The 12,158-nt window shown below is 43.8% G+C and overlaps 1 protein-coding gene across 1 annotated transcript in view; it reads right to left on the bottom strand.

Annotated features, from left to right (window-relative positions):
* LOC126281970 (uncharacterized) overlaps window positions 1-12,158 on the bottom strand; it is a 192,488-nt gene that overhangs the window by 119,221 nt on the left and 61,109 nt on the right. The window contains exon 2 of the mRNA XM_049981345.1: window positions 8,358-8,606. Coding sequence (XP_049837302.1) covers window positions 8,358-8,606 — 249 coding nt within the window. The remainder of the gene's footprint in view (window positions 1-8,357; window positions 8,607-12,158) is intronic.

Below are 12,158 nucleotides of genomic sequence, written 5' to 3'. Positions count from 1 at the left end.
CCCAGTAATTATTTATTATCTATGCTCGAAGACGTCAGTATCTTGTACACTATGTATGGAATAGTTATCTATTTTATCGAATACTGAGGCTCGCAAAACGCACACTACTTCTAACCGTTTTGTTTCTTTTAAATGGCGTTTATTAATAAACTGAAAACATAAACGGAATTCAGGTATTTTTTCATTATTAGTTGAATCATGAAGACGAAAATGTATGATAGTTGCAGCCGACATGAACTTTCGTGTTATTTTTGAGAGTATTATGGATTTTTTCTGATTTCATGAACGATTAATAGTATATTTTCATGATTGTGACAAAGTCAGACAATTCTTATTCGTGACTTGTTTCTCGAAAATTTGACAGGTTATCAAACAGTTTCGCTAGTATCTGAAAATTATTAGTACCATTTGAAAAAATTCTACTCCCTCCACTGTTGAAGCAAATATTTGCAGCTTTGCAGCTCTTTAATTTATTCTTGAAGGTTACTTATAAACCTCAGTAGTTATTTTTTATGAAGTTTCTTTGGATTTCCTTCCATTGTGATTTTCCCAATAACGGTTTTTCCTTTTCGTTGTTCTAATTGCTTATCGCGCTTAATGTTTGTAGAACTTTTCCATTTTGTCCATTTTTCTGATTTTACTGTTACTGCTTTTAACATTCTTCATTACATCATTTTTTATTTTCATTTGTGGCTAACCTTATTTTGGCGATGTCCGCCTCCGTAGCGTAGCGGTAGCGTTACTGCCTACCACGCAGGGGGCGCGGGTTAGATTACCGGCACGGGTCTGGGTGTTGTGTGTCTCCTTCATCATCGTTACCTAAAATGGACTTGCAATACGGCGGCCGAGCTCCCCCGAATGGGGCCTCCGGCCAACAATATCATACGCTCATTTCATTTGATTTTTTGCAATATTCATTTTTCTAGACAGCTCTTACCAATTGTTACATTGATTCTTTATCATCGAATTGTTTTATTGCTTCTTGTGTTAAGATGTTCTGGGAAGTCTACTGTGCAGTGTTTTTATAAGGTAAAAGATTCATTATTATCTCAGAAAAATATTTTCAGAATCAGATTCACCATTCCATAAACTTTTTGTAACAGAAAATGACTGTGAATTTACTTGATTGTGATTTTCACGCGAATCTTATTACGACATCGGCTGAAAATGGATACTTGCAATATGACTGTTGCGAAGTATGATTGGTGCTCGATATTGTACTGGGAAGGCACTGTCTGGAAAAGTCATATATTGATTTTGAGTTCAGGTCACAAAGGGTGTATACTGCCTTGTAAGAAGTTCAAGCATAGGGTATATGAAAGGAGCGTACTCATATTGATAGAATATTGCCAGGGAAAGCGTACGCGGCCATGTAAGGCTCGTGTTCCTGTACGCGGTTTCGAATTGTAACGTTTAATCAATCAACACATCATCACTTCACAAGAGTAGAATATCTCCACTTTGGTATTGATAAAAATAACTGTTTTAGATGGTGTCGATACTGAAGTGCTGAAAAGACAGTCACCAAAATACATTTAGAGATAATAAAAAACTGGTACCTATGCAGATTCGAAGACTCGAGGGACAAACAGCGACTTCCTGTGCCTTATAGAAGGGCGCCATAGCAATTTTATGCCCGCAGACACAACAAACTGTTTCTCCTTCCTTTAATTAAATAAAAGAATGTAGGAGAGGTCTTAAGACTGGTGAAGTAACGTTCTTTACTCGAGTACTTACACGAAGCGAGGAACTTCTAAAGGACAGTAAAGGCAGATATGCGCAGAGGCGAGTCTAATCGCTAACGACAGAAACATGGCCAAAATATGGTAACTTACTTATCTATAGCATCATCTAACAAATATTCAGTACATTCAGTGAAGAAAGGCGAATGTATAATCGGATTTTCAAGAGAACTTGTACGTCAGTTCTCTGATGCAAGCTCATATATCAATATATCATCCCTACGATAACTAACCGTCATGTTGTAAAGACTAGCTGGTACATTAACGCACGAATACGGTGACGGAAGCTCTCTCTCTCTCTCTCTCTCTCTCTCTCTCTCTCTCTCTCTCTCTCTCTCTTTCCCCCCCCCCCCCTCTCTCTCTCATACACAGACACACAAACACACACACACACACACAAAATACACAAAATCCTACTTTTTCGTCTGAGCCAATATCCCTGAAATGAATTAAAATAACTCGAATCTCGTTCCTACGAAGCCATTCAGAGGTTCCCTTTCTTATAAGGCGATCCCACTCCCGCCCTTCTGACATCTTCGTCTGAAAAAAAAAGAAAAACAAAGTTCTACAACATCCTGACGGCCTCTTGTGTACAAGAAATGGAAGATGTAGGAGAAAAAAGAATCAGCAAACTGCAGCTACGTGAAATTTTCTTCGTTCTCGTGTACTGTAATTCTTTCGTAATTAATTATGTGCACAAAAATACTAGACAAATTTTACAGAGATTAACACTGAGCAAGATCGTCGATTATATCAGACGATAAAATACAGCATAAAAGGCAGCATGAAAGGAGAGGGCATATTATCCGTCATATGCAGACATCCTTTTTCAAAAAGACAATAACTTGAAAAGTCGAACTCGATATCATGTTCCGTAACATTTGCTTTGTGAGCAACACAGAGACACATCCATTAAATGTCTCCAATAAAAGGAAACATGTACAGATGAATATCACAAAATTAACAACAGGAACACGTAATTTAGAGATCGAACAGCGGGCTGTCAATGGCGCTATCTCAGACACTCACATCCAGATGTATCTTCGAGGTTATGAAATGGCGTTAGATTCCTCAAGAGATGTAGTTGTTGCTTTTGTTGTGGTCTTCAGTCCTAAGACTGGATGCAGCTCTCCATGCAACTCTCGTGTAGAAGCCTCTTCATCTCCTGATAACTACAGAAAACTGCATTAATTTGGACGTGCTTACTGTAGCCTCCCTCTACAATTTTTATTGCCACACTTGACTCCAATACTATGGTGATGATCCTTCGATGCCTCAGAATGTGTCCTACCATCCGATTTCTGCTTTTTGCTTTACCTGATCTACATCCACTCACCCCCCCCCCCCCCCCCACAGTCTTCAGTACTCTTCTGTAATACCACAAGTTAAAATCCTGTGTTCTGTTCCTGTCTGAACTGTTTATCGTCCATATTTCACTTCCATATAAGGCTACACTCCAGACATTTACCTACTGAAAAGACTTCATAACAGTGAAATCTATCTTCGATGTTAACAAATATCTCTTTTCAGAAACGCTTTTCTTGCCATTGCCATCATCAGTTATTTTACAGCCCAAATAGGAAAACTCATCTACTGCTTTTAATTTCTTATTTGCTTATGTAATTCCCTCGGCATCGCATGATTTAATTCGACTGCATTCCATCACCCTTGTTTTGCTATTCTGAATGTCTACCTTATTCACGTCTTGCAAGACAGTGTCCGTTCTGTCTTTCAAGTCCTTTGCTGTCTCCGACAGAAATACAGTGTCATCGCAAACTTCAAAGTTGTTATATCTTCTCCCTGAACTTTAATCCCACAGCGGATTTTTCCTTGGTTTCCTTTACTGTCTGCTCAATGTGCAAACTGAATAACATCGGGGATAGACTACAACCTGTCTCACTCCCTTTTCAACCACTGCTTCCCTTTCATGTCCCTCGATTCTTATAATTGTCGTCTGATTTCTGTGCATGCTGTAAGTGACCTTTCGCTCCCTGTGTTTTGCCCCTTCTACCTTCAGAATTTCAAAAAGGATATTCCAGTCAAGATCGTCAAAAGCTGCCTCTAAGTCTACAGATGTCATAAACCAAGGTTTACCTTTCCTTACCATATCTTCTAAGAGAAGTTTTAGGGTTAATATTGCGTCAGGTGTTCCTACATTTCTCCGGAATTCAAACATATCTTTCCCGAGATCGGGTTCTACCAGCTTTTTTCTGCAAATAATTCGTGTTAATATTTTGCAGCCGGGACTTACTAAAATGACATTTTTGTTATATTCAAACATGTCAGCAGCTGTTTTGCTTGAAATGGGAATTATCATCTTGAAGTCTGGGGGTCTCATTTATCTAGCACACCAGGCGGAATAGTTCAGTTATGGTCGGCTCTCCCGAGGACGTCAGCAATTCTGAGGAAATATCGTCTTCTCCAGGGGCCTTCTGTCGACTTAAGTCTTTCAGTGGTCTGTCAAATTCTTCTCGTTGTATCGCACCTCCTATCTCACCTTCATCTAGGTCCTATTCTCCTTCCACAATATTCTCTTTAAGTTTCGTTCCCTTGTACATCCCCTCCATATACTCCATCCATCTCTGAGCTTTCCCGTCTTTACTTAGTACTTGTCTTCCATCTGAGATCTCATATTCTTACAGATGGGGGTTCTCTTTTATATCTATAGCTAGATAAGCTTCCATAGCCTTACATTTGCTCCTTAGCGATTTCTAGTTAACCAGTTTGCACCTTCTGTCTATATTCCCTGTTGCCTGCTTGATTTGGATTTTTTATATTATTTGTTTGGTCCTCTGCTGTCACCGTTTCATCTGCTGCATAATGTAATGTTCTTCTACTATTTTTCAGACCGGTAAGTTGATTTTTCGCAATAACAATACATACACTCATATTGTAAAGCACGGGTGGGCAACTGGCCCACGAGTGGTTGCAATACGGACCGCAGAAGAGAATACTGGTATACAGAAAGAGGCACTCGATCTGTACTCCGCTGGACGCATTTTCGGATATATTACCATTCCATTCTTTGCATTACTCTAGTCTGGTCCGGTGTACTAAAGCCGATATATGATTATTTAAGCTATTTGTACTTTTAAACTTTTTAAATTGAAGCGAGAGGAGATGGCTTGATTCATTCAGCCTCAAGGGAACAAACTATGCATGCGTGATTAGTCATCAATGATGCTTTCGGACCAATATCAAAAAATTCTTACTAATAGTGTCTGAGGACATGAACACACAAAATCTGAAACGCACTGACCTACCAGTCGCCAAAAGGTGCAAAGTTGCTCCTAATTGTTTATAGACTGGGACTGCCTGTCTCATTGCCGTGTCCTATTTTCCTGTTCTTTCTGGTATAAATGTTAGTGACTAATGTTCGTCCCCTGTAGACACGTCTGCTCTGGTCATAGGAGTGAGTTTGAAGCGGGTCTCACCACTGAAGACAGTGCTATTTCAGTCAACGAGACTCGAGGCCGAAGACGTATCCTCAGACGCCCTGGACAGCGGTGGTAGACCAACCAGACTGTCGCCTGCCATGCGGTCCGACAACATGGAATGATGAAATTACAATGAAATCCAGACCTTTAGCTACTGACAGGGGTTGATAAATATCAACAGGGACAGTTGAAAATGTATGCCCCTACTGGGACTCGAACGCGGGATCTCCTGCTTACATGGCAGACTCTCTATCCCTCTGAGCCACCGAGGACACAGAGGATAGCGCGACTGCAGGGACTTATCCCTGGCACGCTCCCCCCTGAGAACCAACTTGCGTTCTACACGCACTACACTTGCAGTCTCCCTGCCCTGCCCACTATACTCATTACTCGCGGCAGCCAATCTACCGTTTCCCGTAAGAGTTACGGCAATGTGAGTGCATCCGCACTGAAGATCATTGGCTGGTAAGCCTTATCTATATGGAGATGGTCGGAGGCGCGATTTCATCTCACAGCGGGATTGCTTCAGTTGTCATCAGCTGCACCCTTACAACAACAGCGATGTCTCGACGACATACAACATTCCGTTTTATTGTCTTCATGGCAAGCAAATCTGGGCTTACTTTTCAGCAAGAAAAGCCCGCTCGCACACGGCGAGCGTTTCTACTATTTGACTTCGTGCTTGCCAAAACCTACGTTGGCAAGAAAGGTTGTCCCATTTGAGGAATTTTGGAGCAGTAGGGGCAGGGCCCTCTAAATCATCTCGTAATTTTGACGACATTATGCGCCTGTTGGACAAAATGTGGCACAATATCCCTCAGGAGTACATTGAATATCTCTGTCAATCTACGCTAGGCCGAATAACAGCTTGCGCAAGTGCCACAGGTGGACCAACGTGTTGCTCAACTTGTGAAGTTCGACCTCCTGAAAAATTCATCAGTTTTTTCTGAAATTATAATCCTTTCTTGTCTGTACATGTACATCACACATACAGATTTCTGTCCCATTCGTGGTGTGCCTTTTTTTTGTCTTAGAATGTAGTAAAATCTTCAAAGTGTTGCGAAGCTGCTTGATTCCAAAGACAAACAGTAATATAAATTTAAATATTTCCTGTGGTCACAGGCTACTTTCCTGTCTTGTTTACACAACATACGCTTTTTATACACTGAACTAAACAAATGTGGCGTTTTGGAAGATAATAAGTGCAATCAACATATAAAATTACACTCCTGGAAATGGAAAAAAGAACAAATTGACACCGGTGTGTCAGACCCACCATACTTGCTCCGGACACTGCGAGAGGGCTGTACAAGCAATGATCACACGCACGGCACAGCGGACACACCAGGAACCGCGGTGTTGGCCGTCGAATGGCGCTAGCTGCGCAGCATTTGTGCACCGCCGCCGTCAGTGTCAGCCAGTTTGCCGTGGCATACGGAGCTCCATCGCAGTCTTTAACACTGGTAGCATGCCGCGACAGCGTGGACGTGAACCGTATGTGCAGTTGACGGACTTCGAGCGAGGGCGTATAGTGGGCATGCGGGAGGCATGGTGGACGTACCGCCGAATTGCTCAACACGTGGGGCGTGAGGTCTCCACAGTACATCGATGTTGTCGCCAGTGGTCGGCGGAAGGTGCACGTGCCCGTCGACGTGGGACAGGACTGCAGCGACGCACGGATGCACGCCAAGACCGTAGGATCCTACGCAGTGCCGTAGGGGACCGCACCGCCACTTCCCAACAAATTAGGGACACTGTTGCTCCTGGGGTATCGGCGAGGACCATTCGCAACCGTCTCCATGAAGCCGGGCTACGGTCCCGCACACCGTTAGGCCGTCTTCCGCTCACGCCGCAACATCGTGCAGCCCGCCTCCAGTGGTGTCGCGACAGGCGTGAATGGAGGGACGAATGGAGACGTGTCGTCTTCAGCGATGAGAGTCGCTTCTGCCTTGGTGCCAACGATGGTTGTAGGCATGTTTGGCGCCGTGCAGGTGAGCGCCACAATCAGGACTGCATACGACCGAGGCACACAGGGCCAACACCCAGCATCATGGTGTGGAGAGCGATCTCCTACACTGGCCGTACACCTCTGGTGATCGTCGAGGGGACACTGAATAGTGCACGGTTCATCCAAACCGTCATCGAACCAATCGTTCTACCATTCCTAGACTGGCAAGGGAACTTGCTGTTCCAACCGGACAATGCACGTCCGCATGTATCCCGTGCCACCCAACGTGCTCTAGAAGGTGTAAGTCAACTACCCTGGCCAGCAATATCTCCGGATCTGTCCCCCATGAGCATGTTTGGGACTGGATGAAGCGTCGTCTCACGCGGTCTGCACGTCCAGCACGAACGCTGGTCCAACTGAGGCGCCAGGTGGAAATGGCATGGCAAGCCGTTCCACAGGACTACATCCAGCATCTCTACGATCGTCTCCATGGGAGAATAGCAGCCTGCATTGCTGCGAAAGGTGGATATACACTGTACTAGTGCCGACATTGTACATGGTCTGTTGCCTGTGTCTATGTACCTGTGGTTCTGTCAGTGTGATCATGTGATGTATGTGACCCCAGGAATGTGTCAATAAAGTTTCCCCTTCCTGGGACAATGAATTCACGGTGTTCTTATTTCAATTTCCAGGAGTGTATATGGTATCAACAATAGCAAATTTATTTAATACGTTTATAATGATCATTAGTGCAGTAGATTCATATTATGTGTTGGTGAAAGTGTATGCATATGCGTGAGTGAGGAGTGTATATATATATGTAGATGGTGGTTGCTTTGGGAAAGGAGGAGAAGGAAAAGGCATGTTCCGAACGTGTTTATATGAACTTCAGTGGGTCTTGCGCATGACAGGTGCTTTCATTTACGTATTCTGACACATACAGTGACATCTATTGATCAATTTTCACACTATTTTTTTTTCTTTTGCCATACGTTTTCCCCCTTCTCCGATAACATTCCGTTACAATTTGAAGTCATTCTGACCAATGGTGTTATTACTATAGCGTTTTGAAAGTTTAGTTACAATCACCCTGTGGATGCAGACTTTGAACAAGTAATTGAGCACGTTGTGTGCAGGTGGTACTCTGGCACAAGAGTGGGAGGCGCGGCCAGGCGCGTCAGACCAGTCAGAAGACATGAGGAAGAGGTATCGACAAGGTGTGGTACTCACGGTCCTCGGGCTGGATGAGCATCTGCAGGAAGGGCCGCGCCTCAATGCCGAGCCCGCGGAAGCGCGCCACCGGGTGGTAGGGCAGGTAGCGCTTGTACGAGACGAGCCGGCTGACGGGCGGCTCCGCGGGGTGAGTCGCCGGCCACAGCTGCACGGGGAGCGGCGGGGGCGGAGGGCCGGCGGCCGCCCCCTGCTGCTGCTGCGCCGCCTCCTGGCCGGGCCCCGAGCGCCGCACCGCCGGCCACTCGTCTGGGAACCGCCACAACGCAGCGCGCCGCTGCTGCCAGTCTGCTGCTGCCGCCCAGCTTATGCACGCTGTTTCCATCGTGTGCTCAAAAAATAACAGGAATGTGTTTTCCTCGGAAAGAATATTACTCAGTCGCCTACATAAATGCCAACGTCCTTGACGCAGTGGTGACACAGGCTCCCGTCAGATCGCTCAAGTTAAGCTCTGTCGGGCTGGGCTAGCACTCGAATGTGTGACCATCCGGTCTGGCGAGTGCTGTTGGCAAATTGAGTGTACTCAGCCCTTGAGAGGCAAACTGAGGAGCTACTTGAATGAGATTTTCACTCTGCAGCGGAGTGTGCGCTGTGAAAAGGAACTAAAAAATGTTGTAACTTAATCTCAAAGAGACAAGAAGAAAATTTGTTCGACTGTCATACCAGAGGAATACTCTAAAAAACTTTTTTATCATTGAGAGACAAAGGGATAATTTCGAGGTTATTTTATTACTTCTAGTATTAACTACCTTTTTGTTCTGATGTGCTGGCCTAAAGACGTACTGTATAGTTTCATGTCTATGTGTGTGTTAAATGAAGGTCTTAAATGATGAAAAATGTGTTTTATAATTTCTGTCGAGATCAAGCCTAAATCCCATACCAGTGGAGTACAAATTATTAGGTTAATTCGAGAAGGCGAATTTTAGATGGAGGCGACGATCTTTACGACGGCGCTGCTCAACAATAGAGGTACGTGATTGTGCTCACTACTTTCCTTTGGTGGCCGGTAAGATTAATTTCGATGTGTTTTTGCCAAGACAATCAGAACCTGCAATCTTCCTTTTCGTCTAAAAATAGGAGTCCGATTGAAAAAGAAATATTCTTAAGTTTAAATAATTGCAATTCTTTTACCCAGGTCACGGGGAATGATAGAAAGTACGTGCCTCTACCCTGATTGTACGTTCGCAATCTCTGAGTGTGTTACGACGTAATTATTTTACACAAAAAAAATTGAAGATAGATCTTTCTCATCAGATCGCAACCAGTCGTACGCGAATGTACGGACCCTCTGAATGTGTCTAATCAGTCGTACCCTTTGTTCTGAAGCTTTTCTGTTAATATTCTGTGGATTGCATCTCCGCAATTAATTTTTGTTTATGCCGCAAATCGCACTTCACGCGAAGTATTTATTACGCAAGTTTCAGGCTCCATTTAAAGTCAAAAAATTTCGAAGTACGGCTGACTAAGCAAACGGCTACAATATTTCCGTATCTCTACAACTATAATAACAAAAAAAAAACAGAGAGAGGGTACGTTACAGCTGATATGAAACTTCCTAGCAGATTAAAACTGTTTGCCGGAGCGAGACTCGAACTCGGGAGGTAGGAGACGAGGTACTGCCAGAAGTAAGGCTGTGAGGACGGGGCGTGAGTCGTGCTTGGGTAGCTCAGTTGGTAGAGCACTTGTCCCAGAAAGGCCAAGGTCCCGAGTTCGAGTCTCGGTCCGGCACACAGTTTTAATCTGCCAGGTAGTTTCATATGATGAGCTACTTGATTGAGAAGCAGCGGCTCCGGTCTCGTAAACCGACATATGGCAGGGACGGCGCTGTACTGAGCACACGCCTCTCCATACCCACATCCAGTGACGGCCACGGGCTGAGTAGCTCGGTCGCTACCTCTAGCCCTGAATGGCCTGTTCTAGCGAAGTTGAGTTTTAGTTTACGTAAATGTTATCCCCTTTGAAATAGGCCACATTAGACATTATACAATTTTGCCGACGTCTTTTTCAATCACCGAAACAGCTATAGATTTTCTAACATTTAGCTCTCTTAGGCGCAGTCTCTGCTCAGGTGATAAAACATGTGATACAATACGCAACATGATGCAGTAGGAACCTGCATTGGTGGAGCTCACAGAAACAGCTCAAGCGACGGAACGACAGTCGTACGACACCGAAACGCATCACCTTGCTACGACACGCGCAACACAGAGTGTTGGCTGCTAGACCCGACTGTGTCATAATTATGATACATGGAGAGCGGAGAGCCAAATTTCGAGTCGTTTGATGCACCTAAAAAACTATTTTTCTTTTTTTGTGAATGAAGCAATGGCGCATCTGCCTCTGTAGTTAGTTCCTTGTAAAGCTTTTAAATTCTGCATAAAAAATCAAATGCCACGACCTTTAGTTTCACATGTGTTCTCCACTATGCAATCTTTCTTTCTCGTTTCTGATAAAGATATTCGGTAAAAAATTGATTTTTTACATCATGTAGTGTGACATCACAGCTTGTCAATAAACTACTTTCGATTTTGCTGTTATTGTGATACTTCTAACTACCTAATCAAAAAAAATGGTTCAAATGGCTCTGAGCACTATGGGACTTAACATCTATGGTCATCAGTCCCCTAGAACTTAGAACTACTTAAACCTAACTAACGTAAGGACAACACACAACACCCAACCATCACGAGGCAGAGAAAATCTCTAACCCCACCGGGAATCGAAACCGGGCGCGGGAAGCGAGAACGCTACTGCACGACCACGAGATGCGGGCACCTAATCATGGTACATATTTTAAAGACCACTTTACGTTTGCTCATACGTTGCTGCGTATGAAATGAAATTACTATATTGAAATTCTTTCGAATGCTGGGTGAAAAGCCATATCTCTTTCCAGGCTGGAGTATGAAGGTTATATATATTGGGGTTTCTCAGAAACGAAGATAGCTGCCTGCTGTATCTTGTCTCTTAACATATCGCTCCAGTGGGAACAGGAGAGCTACATGGATGAGTGTCATTTCTCATGACTTGAATTACAATATTTCATACCGCATATCATATAGCCTCTTTGGAACTGTATGTTAGCGACGTGTTTTTAATCTTATCTGTGACTGAGAAATGAAGACTCTTCAATGCTCTCTTTATTTTTCGGAACACGTCTGGTGACTACGGTAACTGGGGTAAAATTAAAATATTGCCGAAAAATTCGCCAACAAGCAATGAAGCAATGAAGTGTGAGCAGGCGCATTATCGTGGTGCAAAAGCCGTGAATTTTGCGCCACAAGCCCAAGGTGTTTTATAGGGCTACTTTAAGCGAGCGCCATTGAACTTGCAAATAGGGCTCCTTACTGATCATATGACCTAGTGCCAGCTCATTTTCCACTACGCACTTATAATCGAAGAAAAATGAGGGCAACCTTCACATTTCACCAAACTTGTAGAGCAATTTTTAGTCTTGGTGACCCGGGATGTTTTCACTGGGACGACTGAGGCTCGGTTTCATCACTTGTTATGACAGGTTTGAGGAGTTTCATATCATTGTCGTCTTCATCTGGCGACTCCTGAACAACTTGCATTCTCCATTGGTCTTTTTTCGAAATTCGACAGATTTGGAACAAATTTTCTGCCACACATTTCATACGCGAAGATGGGAAAAATTTCATGGCCTAACCCAGTTGATTTGTCATCATAATCACAGACTCCTCTGTTTCGCCGATCGTTCATAACAATTTCTTACATTTTTTTCGAGATTTCCTTGATTGATGGTATTTTGCGGTACCCATGGGTCTCCTCATCTTCCAC

The sequence above is a fragment of the Schistocerca gregaria genome, chromosome 7, assembly GCF_023897955.1.
Source record: "Schistocerca gregaria isolate iqSchGreg1 chromosome 7, iqSchGreg1.2, whole genome shotgun sequence".
In the NCBI taxonomy this organism is placed as follows: Eukaryota; Metazoa; Arthropoda; class Insecta; order Orthoptera; family Acrididae; genus Schistocerca; species Schistocerca gregaria.
Note: the sequence above shows the minus strand (reverse complement) of the source record. Positions and strands in the feature narration are given on the sequence as shown.